The 19,755-nt window shown below is 48.9% G+C and overlaps 1 protein-coding gene across 1 annotated transcript; it reads right to left on the bottom strand.

Annotated features, from left to right (window-relative positions):
* Positions 1-3,818: 3,818 nt before the first annotated feature.
* Positions 3,819-16,956, bottom strand: LOC144095324 (uncharacterized). The gene is made up of 7 exons (XM_077629095.1): positions 16,953-16,956; positions 16,353-16,703; positions 7,841-8,155; positions 5,957-6,208; positions 5,531-5,696; positions 4,987-5,149; positions 3,819-4,038 (listed from the first exon to the last, which is right to left on the bottom strand). The coding sequence occupies exons 1-5, from the start codon at positions 16,954-16,956 to the stop codon at positions 5,593-5,595; spliced, it is 1,026 nt and encodes a 341-aa protein (XP_077485221.1). The 3' UTR covers positions 3,819-4,038; positions 4,987-5,149; positions 5,531-5,592.
* Positions 16,957-19,755: the final 2,799 nt, after the last annotated feature.

Consider the following 19,755-nt stretch of genomic DNA (forward strand, 5'->3'; position numbering starts at 1 on the left):
CCTTTGTCCACTTCAGAATAACTTGGTAAGTTACATGCGATTACGAAAGAAACTATTCAAATTGTACTCTTGTGAAAGTAGACAAGCTGAACGGTGGGACAAAAAAAAAACACAACACTTACCCCGACTCTCAAACACGTTCTCCGACAGCTGCTGCTTCGATGATGGGCTGAAGGTGTTTTTAAGCTCAAAGTTTTCTTTGGGCAAAAGCCTTTACTCTGCCAAGGTGATGTCTATACCACTAGCTTTCAGCATATTGCTACGCTACTAACTACTCTAGTGGCGCCATACAGCGGCTAAACTGCATTTCCTGGCAGTTGACAAGCCTTGAGCCATCTCGGGGCTAGAGGCTTCGTCTTCTTCATCTCTCGTGCTGCCTGCTGCATTGCGCGTTCCAACGGCTTGCGCGTCTAATTAAAGCAAGTAAACCAGCCCTGCTTACGCCAACCGTTTCTCAGTGACATATTTGGTGGAGGTGCTGGGTAACTGCCCATGTACGCTGACCTCGAGGACACCTTTGACGTCAGCTCTCAACGCGTGGCTACAACACCAGTCCACAAGGCGAGCCGCCGCGTACGAGGCCTACAACCCGAGTTCGGCCAACTGACAGCGCCGGTAAGGGCCATGACATCCGCGGCTAGCCAGACAAGTCAGCACTCCGGAAGTGCCCCGCCATTGGTCCTTCACGCACCTCGATCGCCGCCACCGTTCCAAGGGAACAGGTTCGAGGACGTCGAAGACTGGTTGGCCAGCTTTGTCCGAGTGGCGGGTTTCAAAAAGTGGGACGGCGAGCGCAAGCTGCGCAACGTCTACTTTGCGCTGCAGGACTCGGCCAAAACGGGGTTTGAGAACCACGAAGCTTCCTTTACCACCTGGGAGGCTTTTCGTCGAGAGCTGCTAGCGACATTTACCAGCAGCGAAAGAAAAGAGAAAGCTGAAATCGCCCTGCGCTCGAGATCACAGCAGCCGAACGAGGGCGTCGCGATGTTCATCGAGGACATGACCCGACTGTTCAATCGGGCCGACCCTGTTATGCCCGAAGCCCAGAAGGTACGCCACTTAATGCGTGGCGTAAAAGAGAATTTCGAAGAAAAATTCTAAGAGCACCTGAGACGCCTGCGCGCTGTGTTCGAAGCAATTCGGTCGGCCGGTCTTTCCCTGAAGCCCGAAAAGTGTCACTTCGCTTTCGAAGAGTTGAAGTTTCTGGGCCACATCGTGAGCGCTAAAGGGGTTAGCCCAGACCCCGATAAGACTGCTGCCGTGGCTGCTTTTCCTGTGCCCACCAATAAGCGCAATGTGCGCCGCTTTCTGGGTCTCTGCGCCTATTATCGGCGTTTTGTGCAGAACTTCTCCCAGATCGCTGAGCCCCTCACGCGACTCACGAAAGATTCCGAACCATTCTTCTGGGGCCTGGAGCAACAGCAAGCCTTTGAAGACCTCCGCACTCGTCTCCAAAGTACGCCCATCCTTGGACACTTCGACGAGTCAGCCGACACTGAACTACACACAGACGCAAGCAACATCGGCCTCGGTGTGGTCCTTGTGCAGAGGCAGGATGGTCTCGAACGCGTAATCGCATACGCGAGCCGCACATTGTCACGATCTGAGGCGAACTATTCCACCACCGAAAAAGAATGCCTGGCCATTGTGTGGGCAGTAACAAAATTTCGCCCGTACCTATATGGCAGCCCTTTCAGGGTCGTCAGCGACCACCACTCGCTGTGTTGGCTGGCGAACCTCAAAGATCCCTCGGGGCGGCTTGCACGCTGGAGCATTCGACTTCAGGAATTCGATGTCACCATCGTCTATAAGTCTGGTAGAAAGCACAGTGATGCTGACTGTTTGTCTCGTGCTCCTATCGAGAACAACCGAGCTGACCCCGACGAAGATTCTGTTTTTCTTGGTGCCATCTCCACGTCCATCCTCATTCAACACCAAAGGGACGACAGCGAACTACGGCCCCTCATTGAGTATCTAGAAGGAAGCGCTCAGTCTCCCCCGCAAATCTTTTCGCGCGGGCTGTCGTCGTTCTGTTTACGTGACGGCGTCCTGTATATGAAAAACTACAGTCCAACAGAAGCTGTCTATCTACTCGTCGTGCCTACGGCCCTTCGCGACGAAGTCCTGCAGGCCAGCCATGATGACCCATCTTCTGGTCACCTGGGTTTTTGTCGAAGTTTGGCACGATTACGGCAAAAATACTACTGGCCAAGGGTTGCTGCAGTTGTGAAACGTTACGTAAGAACTTGCCGCGAGTGCCAGCATCGCAAGACGCCGCCGACTAAGCCAGCCGGCCTACTCCAGCCTATTGATCCGCCTCAGGTTCCCTTCCACCAAGTTGGCATGGACATACTCGGCCCATTTCCGGAGTCCTCGCTGCGCAACCGCTACATTGTGGTCGCCACCGACTACCTCAGCCGATACAGTGAGACTAAAGCTCTTCCCCGTGGTACTGCTGACGAAATTGCGAACTTTTTCATTCAAAACATTGTGCTTCGTCACGGTGCACCCACCATCGTTTTAACTGACAGGGGAACAGTGTTCACCTCGGCCCTTACGCAGGAGGTTATGCGCCTAAGCGGCACCAGTCAGCGCAAAACAACCGCTTACCACCCTCAAACGAACGGCCTCACCGAACGGCTCAACAAGACGATCGCCGACATGATTTCTATGTATGTCGACGCGGACCACCGGAACTGGGACGCCATACTCCCTTACGTCACCTTTGCTTATAATACTGCGGTCCAGGAAACGACACGCTTCACTCCATTTTGTTTAGTACATGGTCGCGAAGCCACAAACATGCAGGATGCAGTCCTGCTTCCCGCTAGCGCTACCCCCTCTGTTATGGGTGCTGCCCAATTTGTTCGTTACGCTGAGGCCGCCCGTCAACCCGCTCGACAGCGCATCCGGCACCAGCAAGTTCACGACGCTCAGCGCTACAACCTCCGCCACCGAAATGTGCGTTACCTGCCCGGCGAACATGTCTGGGTGTGGAGCCCGATCCGCATGAGGGGACGCTCTGAGAAGCTTCTACGCAGATACTTTGGCCCCTACGAGGTGCTCCGCCAGCTCAGTCAAGTTACCTACGAAGTTCTCCCCCAAGCAACAGTTCGCTCTTCTAGACGGCCGACCTCCGAAGTTGTCCACGTCGCTCGGATGAAGCCGTACCACGCCCGCTAGCCCCTCCCGCGTATCTACACCACACGCCAGACACGTGCGACTACCCTTGTGGTCCTGCCTGCAATTGCTACCACACCGAGTCGGTGTTTTCAAGAGAGGGGGAGCAATGCTACGCTACTAACTACTCTAGTGGCGCCATACAGTGGCTAAACTGCATTTCCTAGCAGTTTGCAAGTCTTGAGCCATCTCGGGGCTAGAGACTTCGTCTTCATCTCTCGTGCTGCCTGCTGCCTTGCGCGTTCCAACGTCTTGCGCGTCTAATTAAAGCAAGTAAGCCAGCCCTGCTTACGCCAACCGTTTCTCAGTGACAATATCATTGTTGCCTTCAGCAGCTAGCTTCTGCCGGAATTTGTTTTCGAGATGAAACATCACGTCAAGCAACTCAATTGGGTAGATTGCACCTTTGAGATACCGTCTGCTTTGAACTTGTAGCATTACTGAATGAATGTAGGACCGCCGTTGGATAAAGGTCTAAAGGAAAAACGATGGGTATGGGGGTGTTGCGACAGGGGGGCTAAGGATCCCACAAAGGATAAGTAGAGGTTTAAGTTACTTCACCGTCCACATCACGAAAAATACAGAATACAACTGGTGCTTAAAATTACGAAACGTTTTTACTATACATATAGCGGAAAACAGTGTGTTGCACGCGGCTTTTTGTCTTCAGGAGCACGTAAGGCTCTTCCCGTCTGTCCAGTTTCCACCGTGTTCTCTGTAGATTTTCTTCAAGCATCCGCGACGAAATTCAAAGGCAATACGAAGATCCGTCTTGCAGGTTGTACACACTACGTGAACCTCTTTGCATGACGTGGACGAGTCATCCTTCCCAAAACCACCACCACCACCAAGCAAGAACTGAAAAAAGGCAGCAGAAGGGAAAGAAAGACCGAAGAATGTTATCAGTGTTGTCGCAGGTAAAAAACTGAGAAAAACTTTAGCCACCATAGGATGGCAATGCCGTGCATTTTGAACCTCTCTAACCACGTATACAGAGATGTCCCAGTAGCAAAGCTGTTGCTTCGATTTGACGTGAAAGTACTTAATTGAAGGAGAGGACACCCCGAATATGTTTCACTTGTAGCATACCTGAGAGTGTGGAGCATGTGCTAGTGGTATGTCCAATATATGCGCGCCAAAGACTAACGTTGGCCGCTTCTTTGAAGCGTTTCGACAGCAGGCCACTCTCGGAGGACTTACTGCTAGGAACTTGGCCGCAGAGTTGGCAAGCACCACAGGAAATGCGGGCCTTTCGTTCGTTTTTTTTTTTTTTGAGTGACAGAGGCCTAGACTCGCGGTTGTGATGTCATCAGATATGCGTGCACATACTCTCATCTTTCTTCTCACCACATCGTCACTCATCACGACCCTCTTTCTTCTTCTCCTCCCCTTCCACGATGCAGAGTAGCAGGCCAGATATCAATAATTTGGCCGATTTTTTGCCTTCGTTTTATTAATTTTATCTATCGATCTATTCATTTCATCGCGTTGGGGTGGGAGAAGGGGAAGAAGTAGGCGAGTTTCGTCGTTTTGCTAATTAACTTGCAACATTTTCTGTTCCAAATGAAAATATAGTCAGCTGCGCATCGTGGAATTGTAGCAGCGAATTTCTACTCTACGTCGGTCTTACATGGATGAGAGACTTCCCTTAGCGACAACAATCACTTAGCTACGCTTGCATTAATAAAGTAGCATATTTCGCGAATAAGAAATAAAATATTGTTATTATTATAAATACCGTAATTACTATTGTATCTGCTGAGGAATTTCTGGTACATGAAAAAAATACTATGACCTAAAAGATACCTAAACACAGCAGCAAACTTTGTTGAGGCTGGCCACTTGTGACGTCATGGCCCTGATGACCCTCCAGCCAACCAACATGAGTGATGTGTTGCCCGTGTGTATATTTTCCGAGTCCTCCCTTCGTATAAGTGAAAACCGCGATCTCATGCCCGACGACTGGTCCCTAGAAAGAAGGGAGAAAGAAAAAAAAGAGCGCGTATATATAGACTCTTTTTTTCTAGATTCTATATTAGAAAACGCAGCAGTCTCTCGGCTTCTGAGCGGCCTTTATGCCAACATTAATCTTATTTTTAGTCTCACTAACTGCACTCGTTCGCAAACGAACAAAAATTGGTTTCTTTGATTTTGTGCGCAGCGTTTAGAATAGATTAAACTACGGCACTTATCCGTACATCATCAGTACTGAGACATTAGCAGGATCTAATAAATATTTGTAACAATTTACAATGATGAGGCGCTTCACGCATTTTTTAGAGTCGATCCTCTTTACAATAAGTTGCGGCAACATAATAAAAAGTGCGATCAAGAAAGCTGGGTCTCTCACCTTACAATTATTGGAGGCAATCATCTGCACATCCACAAGGCTTCTACCGTCGCTAGCCGCTGCTACGTAGAGTATAGCGTCCGGTAGAGGGAGAGCAGTACATTCAGTGTTGCCATAATTCCAGTCAGCAAACGATTCCATTCTATTACAGCTTGGCTGTTTAATGCTGAAACAAAGGCAAATAAACCGCTGAACTCATTATAACGGAACATTCCTTGAATAGGCATGCATGCCTTTTCTCCAAAATATGCAGACGCAAACACAAACTAACTGTTTCCTGAAGTATCATTTATTTTCATGATATGGTGATAAAGACGGCTTGAAAATTCGCATATCTATCTTATTTTCGCTCTTAAATGATTGTATTATTTTCTCAAGCATCATTTGGTTCACAAATACTAAACATTTCTTTGCAGATGCACTCACCGCAGATGATGGTTTTGAAGGTTGCCGTCGCTGCGGTAGCCGGTCTCTTCCCGGAAAACGTCACTAACGGAGGTGGCGCCACCCAGGAGCCACTACGGCACACCAGCTCCCGTGGTCCCCGCAGCTCGTAACCTTCGAGGCAGTGGTATCGCGCCACAGATCCATCGGCCGGTGTCCGCCAACACGTCTCCTCGCCACTCACGTTGTAGTAGCCGTTGACGATCTCTGGCGGCTCCGGCGAGCAGCCGGCATCTGCGCAAGCAAGCAAAGTTTAAGCTCGACACTGACAGCCTTCGAAAGTTTTGTACTGACGGAACCATCCGCCAGTACTTGGGAAGCGTACTGCCTGTTGAAGAACTGTATAGTGACCTTTAGTAGAGGGACACTGAGGACAGAAGAAGTTGGCCTGTGTCGCTAAAGTACCAAGCATTAATCGCAGAATACCACTCTAGTCGAAAACGGAGCATTTATACGCTGGAAAAGACCAAAAACAAAATACTAGAGGCGACATCGCCGGCCCATTTCGCAATTAAAGGGTGCTCTGAAGGGTGCTCTGCTAACATGGCGGTATGCCTGAGATGTTAAAGCACGCCGCTTTATGAATATTGTCCAGCAAGAATTCTTAATGCGTTTTGTAGAAGCTGAGTTATCTTTAGTCAAAATTTGAATTTCAGTATGTCATTTTCTGCCGTATTGCGATGTCCGGAAAGCAGAAAGGATCCCTATCAGGCTGTTGACATTTGTTCTTGTCTCTTTTTTTTCATGAACATAAAGTTATTGAGTGATTGACATTTTTACTGTATAGTTCCTCACGTTCCTACTATTCTTCAGAAACAAACATAAGTTTCGAGAACACCATCACCGCACTGTTGCGGTTACCAACCCTCTTTTGAGCAAACTGATAACCGCTATTGATGCTAAGACATTGTTATTCGTTAGCGACCCCGGAGAAATCCCAAGCTCGCGTTAGCCTTTGAGGACATGGGCAAATACTGACTTAACCATTTCCTTTAGGCTCAAGCGATTAGGTGATTATTACGCGCTAGTATGTGACATCGAGCCGTATTGAGCCCCCACGTTATATTCCTAAATTTTGCTGCCTATCATTAAAACGGGCCTGCATAAAACAGTAAATGAATACGCAGCACGGCGAAAAGCTGCTGCGATGATCGTACTATGAAGAACTTTTGCGTCCCCCGCAGCGCATGGTCCACCGTATCATTCATTGCACCTGTCATTAGTAGTGGGGACTGTGTTCTACTACCACACTGTAGCACTAGTCGGAGGCATTCATTTTGTGGCTGACAGCGCACTTTCTTCATGTGCGTGACAGTAGCTGAGCGGGTAGCATAGTAACCGACAAAGGCAGCGCTGGGTGACATTCCCTGGACGGTCACCTTTCGAGATCATGACCCCAAAATCACGCGGGTGAAAGCCAGGGCTGCTAGCCTTCCCCCCAGTAGGAGACGCCACTTCGGGATGCTGCCTACTCGCCACACGCTGCCACAAGTAGCCGGAAAATCTCCAAAAAGCTCACACCTTCTTTCTACAAGAACAATGTTGTCCAGTTCTTCCCTGGCTAGTCACTATCCGTGCTGCCTGCTCGGCTACTGACATGCATACGAAGAAAGTGTGCTGGCAACCCCAAATTGAATGCCTCCGACAAGCGCTGCCGTCTGGTGATGAAACATAGTCCCCACTACTAATGATAGTCGAAAAATAGATACTGTTGACCATGCGCCATGGGATATAGATAAGTGGAAATCATATGATACGGCCCTCATACTCTGACTAACAAGGTGCCGGCTACAACATTATTTGCACTGCACTAAGCTCCTTCTTTGTAAGCACAGCCATTTATCCGTGCGAAAAGACACCACCCACCTCCGAACAATTTGTGCGAGATGCCGGTGCGCCAGTCTGTGCCTAGGACAATGACGTGGCAGCGAAAGGTCAAGTTCCGGTAAGATAGCCAGTCACGAACTTGGAAGACGCGCTGCAGTCGAACCTCGTAGGTAGAGTTGGCCGCTACCCGGACACTGTCGAAGGGCATCGTATTAAGGTACACGCCGGTTTGATCATTGTACACGCCGCACGCTGGCGAAGGCTTGGGGAACATGCCTCTGCAGTCCAGCTCCACGGCTTCTGTGCACGACACGCAGTCAGATAAGGTCGTCCAGCTGCCTTCTTTGCAAGAGTCTGCAGCGTAAGGGCGGAGAGGGCAACTTGGTGAGAATAGCTACAAAAGGCACGTTCTTATTTCTAAACAGTGCATACCAAGGCCTAGCAATATATTATATATTATGGTGCTAATATTCTCTTCAAGGACAATAGGTGCATGGGAACACGTCAGGACCACGTGGATACCAAATTTGTTACTGTGAGTGCAACCGTTTGTCTGTTGCTATCGATTTTGTGCGGACCGCCTGGGACGCGCTAGGCGTCCGTTAGGCCTAGCCCATCTTCGGCTGGAGACGCCGGCCCGGAGGCCCCTGCGCCGCCGGTCAACCGCCGATTCTGTGGACCCACCATGTCGATGGAGGTGACCGTCGAAGGTACGGACCTGGATCCGGAACATTATGACAGCAGCTGGGTCAAAGTGCTCCAACGAAAGGTTGAAGCGAAACACCAACGGAAGCTTCTCGAAGGTTCCAAGGAGAACGCCAAGGTGGAGACGCGCCGTGTCGGACGCGGGGAAGCCGGATACAAAATTGCAGGTGGGGCCGTTTTAGGCCCTACCAAAGCGGTCCGAAGGAAAGCGGCTGAACGATCGATCGCTATGAATCTTCCGAGATTCCCGGATGAAGGCATCAAGGTGATTCTTAGGCCTCGTGAAGGTCTGGGCGTGATTAAACGCACGTCGGGCCCGCTGATCAGTCAGGCCCTCGCCAAGGCTGCCGGACTCGGCTGGTCGGAGCAGGACTCATGGTGTGTAAACGGAAAGCAAGGTACGGTGCTATTTCATTCCTTGGACTTTAACCGAGGCGTGAAGGTAGCTGCAATCCGTTGCTTTAAACTCGACGACAACGAGCACGAAGTTGTGGCCAATATGATCGCACCGGAGGATTGCGGGCGAGGGGTAGTCCACGGGATCTCTGAGAGGTTCACGGAAGAACAGTTGCTGAAAGCACTGAGAAAGGATCCGAAGAATCCAGACGTCGCTGGAGTGCGTCGGATGGGCAAGACTTCTACTATTATTATCACCTTTCTGGAAGCTGACGTTCCAAGGTTTGTCAGGATTGAAGGCATGCTCATGCCCTGCTGGTTGTTCAAAAAGAGATATGAAGTCTGCTTCAGGTGTGGAGAACTTGGTCATCGCTCCGATGTGTGCGACAGTGAAAACCCAAAGTGTCGTGGCTGTGCGGTGGTGTCGCCGGCCGAAGATCATCAATGCGTTCCCAAGTGTCGCCTATGTGGAAAAGGCCATCTGACGGGTGACAAGCATTGCAAGGAACTCTTCCGTACGCCATACGTAATCAAGAAGAAACAGTGGGAAGCAAAGTTAGCTGCCGAGGAGGAGGCCAAGAAGCAGCAGCAAGTCCGTTTCAGTCGTAGAGATGGCCGCAGTGCGTCCCACGAGCGACCCTCGAGCCATCCGAGGTACCGTTCCGCTTCGTTTCCTCGCCTGCAGCCGCCTTCGTCCAAGACGACGACGGAGGGCTCTCGATTGAAGCAACAGCAGCAGCAGCAGCAGCACCAGCACCAGCAGCAGCACCAGCAGCGGCAGCACCAGCAGCGGCAGCAGCAGCAGCAGCACCAGCAGCAGCAGCAGCAGCGGCAGCAGCAGCAGCAGCAGAAACAGCAGCAGGCGTCAAAAGTGGATTGTGTAAGTAGTGTCTCTCAGGACTCAGATGAAGTCAAGGCTCTCAAAGACCAGAACCGATTATTACAAGCGAAAGTTAAGGCGCTGCAGGAACAGGTTATGGCGATAGGCAGGACTTCGCAGCCGATGAATGATGTAACGCAGCCGGGGGAGCTGCCGCGGAAGGAGCAGGCAGAGCTCCCTAGGGAAAGTCCTCCAGCAACAAAAAAGAAGAGAGGTTCAGAGGAGGATCTTGAAACCCGTATACAAGGATTAGAAAGACGACTCAATAAAAAGGAACAGGATGATCAGATTTTTCAACAGCAAGTTATGGCCGCTTTGGAGCACCTGAGGGCTGCTATGGAACAGCTGCGCGCCGATATGGCAAGCAGAGACGAGAGAATTCAGTGGGTATATCAGGAAATTATTAACCTTCAAAATGGCTCTGCGTCACCGTAGACATACCATTTGGCAGTGGAACTGTAGGGGCTTCGGTCGCAAACGCGCGGTACTCCAGACTTTTTTGATGAGCAGTGACAAACCCGAAGTAATCGCGTTGCAGGAGTGCGGTAAGCACGCCAAGCTGGCGAGTTACAAATCGTACGTAGGACGAGGTGACAACACGCGAGTAGCCACTCTCGTCAAAAGGAATATAACGGTGTTGCAGCATGATACCGGGACTACAAATCTGGACCATATTCTGATTGAGATAATCTCGCAAAAGAGGAAACTCAATAGTCTGTTCATTCTAAATGTGTATAGCCCGCCACGCCAAAAAAGTCCTTGCGGCTTCGATGAGCTCTTCGCGAAAGCGCGCGTGATCTCGAAGGGAGGGCCCCTTTTGATAGTCGGGGACTTTAACGCGCATCACCCGGCATGGGGGTATAAGTACACGCAGGTAAAGGGACGCGAACTATGGACTAGTATTCAGCAGAATGGCCTAGTGCTTCTGACGGATCCCCTAAGACCTACCCGTCAGGGCAACAGTGTTTCGACAGACACGTCCCCGGACTTAAGTCTAACCGGAGGCCGCATCTCTGCCACCTGGTGCAACACGGACGAAAACTTGGGTAGCGATCATAAAATTATCGAAATTGTAGTCGACAACGGACCACCGGTTGCCCGCACCAAGAAGGTGGCTTCGGTGAACTGGGAGGCTTTCCGAAATGGCCGCACGGGGCAGGAGGAAGGCATAAGCAACATTGATGACTGGAGTAAAAATGTCCTTCAGTCGGTCCGCGAGGCAACCGAGGAGGTAGAGGTTGACGAAGAAGTCCAGGGAGTAGATCGTCACATGGTCCGTCTCTGGCGCAAGAAGAAGGATCTTGAAACGCGGATCGCGCACAAGAGGGGGAACAGGAACTTGCGAAGACAATTGGCCTTGCTTAACAAGGAAATCGAAGAGTACGCGCTCGTTTTAACAAGGCAAAACTGGAACAACATTTGCGACCAACTGGACCGAAACATCGGGAAGGCAGGTACGTGGCACTTGCTTCGGCATCTTCTAGATCCGGACAAGTCCAAACTGGAGGCCAGGCAACAACTTCACCGGCTAGTACATACATTTGACGGGACCACGGATACGCTCATATCCCAAGTCCGGGACCGGTACTTGCGCTGCGCGACGGGTACAGCTGAACCGCTACCAGATTACGGGGGGCAGGAAAACCCGGACTTAGATAAACCGATAACGGTTGCCGAAGTCCGGGCAGAAATAAACAGATTGAGGACCAGGACTGCCGTGGGTCCGGACAAGGTCAGCAACCGAATTCTAAGAAATTTGGACGACACGTCGATCCGACATCTCGCTGCCTTTATGCAGGAGTGTTGGGAAGCCGGTCGACTGCCGACAGCATGGAAGGACGCGAACCTTGTGTTCCTCCCGAAGCCGGGAAAACAGCCGGGTTTCGAGCACCTGCGTCCCATTTCGCTCACGTCGTGCGTGGGCAAACTGATGGAACATGTGATTCAGACCCGGCTGAACCGATTTTTTGAGGACAAGTGTTTATATCCAAATACCATGATTGGATTTAGACCGCATTTGTCGGCATGTGATGTCATGCTGCAGCTAAAAGAACAGATAATAGAAAATCCAACGCTAGACACCAGGGTGATCGTTGGTCTAGACGTGTCGAAAGCTTTCGACAACGTAAAGCACTCGGCCATTCTGGAGGGTCTGGCTGCGTTAGACGTGGGTGTTCGTACCTACAACTACATACGCGATTTCCTTACAAACAGAACGGCATCTATAAGCATGGGGGGAAACACACTGACGGGTATTCAACTGGGCAACAAGGGCACACCGCAGGGATCGATGTTGTCCCCGACCCTGTTTAATATCGCCATGCTTGGCCTCCCCGCACAACTGGACAAAATTCCGGGGCTGAACCATACGTTGTACGCAGATGACCTGACTCTGTGGATGTGCAGGGGCAGTGATAGCCAAATTGAACTGACGCTTCAAAGAGCTATAGATGTAACAGAAAAATACTTAGAACCAATCGGTCTGAGGTGCTCGGCCGAGAAATCGGAAGCGCTATTTCTCGCGCCCATGCGGTCGCCACAGCGTCGGCGCATAAAGCAGGACGGACCGTATAACGCGGGAATCACACTCAGGGTCAACGGTAATGTAATTCCAGCGGTGGAAAGCATTAGGGTCTAGGATTACGAATTCAGGCGAACGGCAGGAACTCGGAAACGATTCAGAGACTAGAGGCTAGCACCAGTCAAACTTGCCGACTCCTAAAACGAATCGCTAACAAACATGCGGGTATGAAAGAAGCTAACCTCCTTAGGCTAGTGCAATCTTTTATAATCAGCAGGATAGTCTACGTGGCACCTTATTTGCGGCTTTACCAGGCGGAAAAGGACAAACTGGATGTTTTAATCCGTAAAGGGATAAAAACAGCACTAGGTTTACCACCCTGTGCGCCAACAAAAAAGATTTTGAGTCTAGGGGTTTCGAATACCCTCGAAGAGCTCATTGAGGCTGCAAGGACCTCGCAGTATCAGAGACTTTTACGCAGTCGTACAGGTCGCAGCATTCTGGAGAAGCTGGGGCACGAGCCTCGAGCGTGCTCGAGACGTACGGACCCGGTTCCTAGACAGGTTAGGGACAAATTAAAGATACCCCCACTCCCCAAAAACATGCATCCCATCTACCATGAGAGCCGGAGGAAGGAAAGAGCAGTAGCGTTGCAAGCCCGCTTTCAGGGCAGACAGGATGTCTTGTATACGGATGCCGCACAATGCACAAACAGTTCGGGGCACATTTCGGTAGCCACTAGGGAAAACGGAGGCCCGGTAGCGTGCTGCAGCACCAGACACTCGACAGTAACGGAGGCGGAAGAGTTGGCCATTGCGCTGGCTCTAACTCAACAACAGGTTAAAATTATCGTGAGTGACTCAAAATCAGCAATTAGAAACTTTGACGCGGGCTGCATTTCAGCTACAGCAGCACGAGTGTTGGCCGGCAGTCCACCACCGGCAGAACTGGTAGCGCTCATCTGGACACCCGCGCACCAAGGGTTGAGGGGAAACGAGAAAGCGCACGCACTGGCCCGAGGATTAGCTACTTTCCGGGATCCCAGTGGCGTCTTGTGCACAACCCCTTCCCCCTCGCGCGATGAGGAGCTCCTACAGTTCGAAGACGACCTTAACACGTATCAAGAAATCCTAAACCATTACAAATTAGGCCGAGCGGTACTTCCAAAAGCAAGTAATCAGCTAACCAAAAACGAAGAGGTTGCGTGGCGCAAGCTCCAAACCGGAGTATTCCCTAACCCTCAGCTTTATAGCAAGTGGCACCCTGAGATTTTCAGCCCCAGGTGCAAACGTTGCGACGGCATAGCGGACATGATCCATATGGTATGGACATGTCCGAGCTTTGGACAACTTGACCGAACAGATGAGTCCTGGGAGGCACTGCTTCACAACGAGGACGAAACTAAACAACGTGAAGTCATTGGTCTCGCCCTTGCCGCTGCTGAGATCCAAGAGATCCCGGTCGACGGCTGAGGGGGAGGACATGGCTGGGACCGAGCGGCGCCTCGGATACCCATCATCCTTTTGACGGGTGCTAATAAATGTTATTTCTCTCTCTCTCTCTCTCTCTCAAGGACAATGCATTGTTCCCCCTTCGTTCAACACAGAGGTGCTGAGTTCTAGGTTTAAATTTGCCGGAGGGCCTATGAATGAAAAATAAAAAATATCTACCGGAGAGAAGGAGCATAGTAAAAAGTAATGCCAAGTCTACCAACACTGGCACAGATAAAAACTGAAAAACTTACTAACAGTCGATGCTCACGCGCGTTGACCACTTGACACACTTTTTTTTATTAATTGACTTTTTCTTTGCACCAAGGTGCTCAAGAAAAGCTGTACGCAAATATATACGCTTTTTGTAGAAAAAAGGTTGCAAATTTTGTGGTCGATTTAGTCGCTGAGGCTAGGTACCGACCTCCAGTATTAAGCACGATCGTTGTAGCTTGTTCCAGGGCAAGTCATGGATTCTACTAGGACAGTCTTTGAGTCGGTATCAACCAGGTATTTAGGGCGGCGTTCTACCGTCTTTCTTCTTCGACCTTAGACGTGCGTTCGACCGCCTTCGTTCACGTGCGCCAACATATGACTACTGCTTCCAATCAATGGTTTTCCTGCTCCGCCCTGAAACTCAGGTTTCTTTTCAGATCTTTAAGATGCTTCCCAGCTCTTTATTCGTCCATGCCCTCAAATGGTTGCAATATCAAAGAAACCGACTACTTTTAAGCAGAAAATAACTCTAGAGACATGAAAAGTAGCCGATTATGATGATGATGTTGATGATGATGTTGATGATGGTGGTGATTAATTTCTTTGCCTTGAGTTGTTAGATCGGTTGCCTTCGCCTCCTCGGTTTTTACGCACTGACGATCAACGCCCTTAAACAATCGCCATCTGTTATTAGTACGGTCTACGGTTGTTTTTTTTTCAAGCTATGTTTATTGCCTCAGGGCATAAAAGTTATGAAATGTTCAGCGCCCTTCTCTGTTCAGCGTCAGTTTTAATCAGTGGGGCAATGTGATCTTTGCCGGGTTTAGAACTAGTTAGAAGCTGATAATTACGGAGTCAAATGGAAAGGAGCGCTGACTCTTCAAAGCTGCGCCCATAAAATGCCCTTCTCTCCCCCTACTCCCCCAATTCTCCTCCCGACGACTGCTGGCTGCGGCAAATTGGCTTCGTAGCAACAGTCACAGGTGGAGCGTGCACTGCATCGCGTACACAGTGTATATAAAAAGTTTCCAGTGGCTCTAATCGCAACACCGATGAGGTGGCAGCCAAAGGAAGAAATCGTATACAAATGCATCCACCATTTGCGCCAGCAGTATGGTTCCCGCGTAGCGGGCATAACAGCGACAACCAGACGCAGCCCTTATCGGTTGCGCTGGCGTAAAGCGCACAGCCACCACCTGCGTCTCTGCCCTGTCACCTTTTAAGGGACTGCACACCCGGCTAAATTTTAATGTTGTTTGTAGGAGAAACGTTAGAGAGCACTGCGGCACTGCAATTGCGGCGCGAAAGCGGGCATGTCAGGTGGTATTTTTTTTTTATTTCGCATGCATCTGCAGTGAGCGGAAAAAAACTAATACGTAAAAAATGAAAAGTTATAAACTCTTCAATCGAACATTTTGCGGGCCATTCTACAACTTTCCGGTTAGAAAATTTTCCTTAACTTCGTTGCTTGCGAAGTTGCTTAATTAATCCTGGCTAATTGTGCAATTAAGCAGAATACGAAAAACTGTGTGACACGCTCCATACGATAGCCAGAATCATGCATTTGTTCGCGTCGGCTTAGGCATATTTTTAATCCCTGGCTAATGTTAGCTCGGACACCATGTACATTTTTATTCTTCATTTTTCGCTTGTATTTAGCTTCCAATCACAAATGGAACAGGCACAAATTATGCATTTTATGGTGAGATATACCTCACGAACGTACTCGTGAACTCATTAGCTAAACTGGACATGACATCCAACACAAAATTTGAGCACGAATGATATCAGAACACAGTAGGTAGGTCTCACAGCACAAAACCGATTCAAGGCTTCATTTCTCCTTCCCTGTCCGCCTCTTGCGCATGCAGCCAATTAGAAAACTAGCCCCCCCCCCCTCCCCCAAAACCTGGGCCACATCACTGGCAAATGAATGCCGGTAGATAAAGCAAGGCTAACCCCACCTGTAGCATTCAAAACCTCAACTCAGTGCTCCAACCAGTACGGAACGTCTGATTAGCCTTCACTCACTGACCTTCTCGGCGAGGGCTGTCGCAACTCGCTGGTTCAATTCGGCGCAGTCACAATAGTTAGCCAATTGCAAAATATGCACCCGGACGATGTGTTTCTCTCATCGCGCATGGCAGTTATACACTACTAAACTGCTGATTGAGCTGTGCCGTGGTCAAAAATAATATTAGTGTTAGTGCAAAGATCACTGTGCTTTCTGATTTCACTGATAAGTCCTTGGGCTTTTTTTCACTATGTTCCAGTGTAGTGGAATGCGAGGTAGATGCTGTGTTGCCGAAATAAACGCATGCAGCGACACGAGCATTCACTCACCGACGATGACGGTGAGGAAGAAGTCGTTTTCGGAAGCACCGGCGTCCGTCTCCACCCTGCATGTGTAGTTTCCCTGCATGGCCATGTCGGCACTGAGGATGGTGATGAAGGAAGGGGAGCGGTTGCTCAGGTCGACTCGCTTGTCGAACAGGTTTCGCGCCAGCGGCCGGCGCCCCTTGCGCCACACGTACACCTCGGCGCCGTCCTTGAACCAGAGCACGCGCCGGAGGTCCTCGGTGGGAGACAGCACGAAGAAGCAGAGCAGCGTGGCCCCTTCCCCTTTCAGCACGTACTGCGTCTTGCTGCTGTCGGACAGGAGGCGTACCTCGGTGACCACCACACCCAGCACGCCTGCACATCATCACCACCTCCATCACAATCATCACCATCACGCGGATCACGCCGGCTGCAGGACAAGCGCCCATCCCCACACTGCCAATTAATTCCTACCCCGTGCTACTGTCTTCTTATTACACCAATAAACATCTTAGTCTCATATCTTCACCTGAACGTAGGTAACCCACTTTTATCCTTCCTTTGGAGTGCAGCCTATTACCCCAAGAGGCCATAGGTCATCTCTTAGCTGCATTGCACTCCCACCCATGTTGACAGTTTCCATTGTCATGCCATTATTCTCTTCTTGAGCCCTAATTCACATTTCTATCTCTCCGCATCTCAAGCTCACCCTCTTATTTTCTCTCTATAACAGAGTGGGCTATAGCTAAGTTAATTTCGAGCCCTTTCTTTCGCCTGCAAGTTTCGGCTTCATGGGCGAGCACTGGCGTGTGCAGACTGCACTCAATGAAGGATTGGGCCCAAATGCGTGTATATTTGCACTTCGCAATAGTTAACGAGTGAAAACAATTAAACCCGATTAGCTGTATGTTACTCACGCCTTTGTGATACTGAGCTAATTTTTTTCGTAGCTTCCATATACAAATAAAAATTTAAAATTGTTTCGAACACAGCGGATGAAAAACTTCTCGGTAACAAAGTACTCATTGTTTTGACAAATTATGTATGTACGTTATGTTAGTCTCTTACACATGTAACGAGCATTTTCCGGTCATAAAGTTTTGCGTAAAACGTGCGGCGGGAGCAGGGGTGAGTCAGATATCATGGTAACTGTCCATAGCACTGATATGGCGTGGAATCGAAGTTACGATATAAACTTCAACAGCTACTGATACAGAAATGTTTGCTTCACCGGCTTAGTTCAGAACCTTTTATATATCTCAATAGTGCCATGACAACGAAGACCGGATAAGAGAAGCAGTGGTAGGCAAGAGTTCTTTAGAAGATAAGATGCTAAGACTACGCACTGATATTTAATTAGGAATAGGGCAAATGGTTTTTTTTTAATAACGATGCTTGGGCGTTGTAGCAAGTAAAACAGCTCTCACTTTTAGGCTACATTAATCTGCCCAAACAAAGAATTTTTTTCATTGTGCCTTTCTCCCATTCGCGACGAGAAGTGTTGCGTAGCCTTGCAGCTCCATTACACTCCCCGGGGAACAAAGGATGGCGGCAGAACCCCGCCCTTTTTTTTTCATTCCTTCTCTTGATGGCCTCCAAATAGCGAGAAAAAGTGCTGCTAAATATTCGTCGCGTTGAAAGCAGATAGAAAGCTAAATAAACACAACCACAAAATAAAAAACTACACCCACAGATTTTTTTGTATAGCTAAGGAAAAAAATTGGCCATTAGTATCACGCACAATAGCCAGCCTCTTAGCCTTTGTTATAGACGAAAGAGTGCCGCTTAGACGCACTGTTTTCTTTTCCCATATTTTTTCCCTTTGCTGCGACAAAAGCAGATATTTTGGCACTGCTGCTAGAGCTCGTTACAAAAGAACCTGTCTTTGTTGAAGACGTTTATATTTTAATCCGCTTTTCTACAGTCCCATATTTCTGGAATTGGTGCTTTTGTGTACCGAATAATGAATAGAACGATTCAATATTTGTCGGCAGGTTTTGTCATCTGGTTGCGAGAATCAATAATCTTGGTGCCACGACAAAGCGAATGAATATGTGCTCTCTAGCGCGCCTGGCCTTAATGCCTTTTATTTCGACTCCAGAGCAGTGCAGGTGCCCATTAACTTTGTAAGTGGAGGAGGAGGAGAGACTTTAATGAAACAGGAGAATTCTGCCTGATTGTTGGCCTGGCATGCTACTCCAGGTTGTAAGAGTGAACTACTGTCGGCAAATAGGATTCGTACATTTTTCGCCCTGGGGGGAAATTGGTGCAGGTGGAAGGCAAAAGCCTATACGGAAAGCTGTCGGATTGTTCTGTTGAAGTCAATTTAACTGAAAGCAATAAACACGTGAGCCGATTGTCGCGCCGTCTTAGTATTCATCCGGGTAACGTTAAGAAACTTAAAAGTATGGCCAAGGATTGTCAGAACATAAGAATGCGTTAGTCGATTTCATTTCATGCAGGCCGAAACGTTTCAAAACAGACTCAGTAGTAACATGAGCGGTATGATGCGCGGGACTTAATTGAATAACACAGGTGTAAATTAGCTTCTTTACTAATGGCCCAATAAGTATATCCAAGCTTCCTTTCAGTTTCAAGGTTCGTAGACACATTTTCCTGAAATTTCTGTACTGTAGCCACATCGTAACCTTTTTAAATCCTTGAGGCAGTGCTATAGGTAGTAAAAACTGTGGTTTAAATTGCACCAGCTAAAAAATGTCCAGCGTAGATGCGCGAAATTCACATTTTAGCTCATTAATTGAAATAGGCTGCAAGTACCGGGTGGTTCACCTAAGATATTCTGAAATTTATTTATTTTTTTAGTGAGAAGAAAGCTTTCTTCGACATAGTATTGTCAGTGGTGTAGCGTATCAGAATACAGTTAGGATTTGCTGACTAGTAGGCTGGTTAACTAAAATTGAATACTTAAATTCTTAACTAATAACATTAGGCTCCTTATTTATTGAGAGGCGCGTAGCGCCATTTCCTTTCCCCCAAAACCAATTTTTATTTTCGTGCGATGCCGGCAGACGCTTTCCTGCTTGACCAAAAATCAAGGTCAAAGTCGAGATAGTTGGTGTAACAGCCGCTGGTGTCGCTGCTTTAGCTGACGCCCATAATTTATCGAAGGCGAATAGACCGGTTTCTGCAATAGCTTCACTTGAGCGAGAGTGGGAAAGGGCAGAGAAAAAGGTTCCTAGTGGCACGTCAACAGGACCAGATGGTATTCCGATTATGTTTATAAAGATGCTAGGACCAAAATCCAAGCAAAAATTAATACAGGTAGTGAATAAAATGATCGTGGATGGGAAAGTCCCCGATGAATGGCGATTAAGTAGAATGAACATGATATATAAGGGAAAGGGAGACAAAGCTGACGTAAGTACCGTCCCATAACAATGACATCTGTGGTGTACAGAGTGGTGAT

This window comes from Amblyomma americanum, chromosome 6 (genome assembly GCF_052857255.1).
Source record: "Amblyomma americanum isolate KBUSLIRL-KWMA chromosome 6, ASM5285725v1, whole genome shotgun sequence".
NCBI classification, from domain to species: Eukaryota; Metazoa; Arthropoda; class Arachnida; order Ixodida; family Ixodidae; genus Amblyomma; species Amblyomma americanum.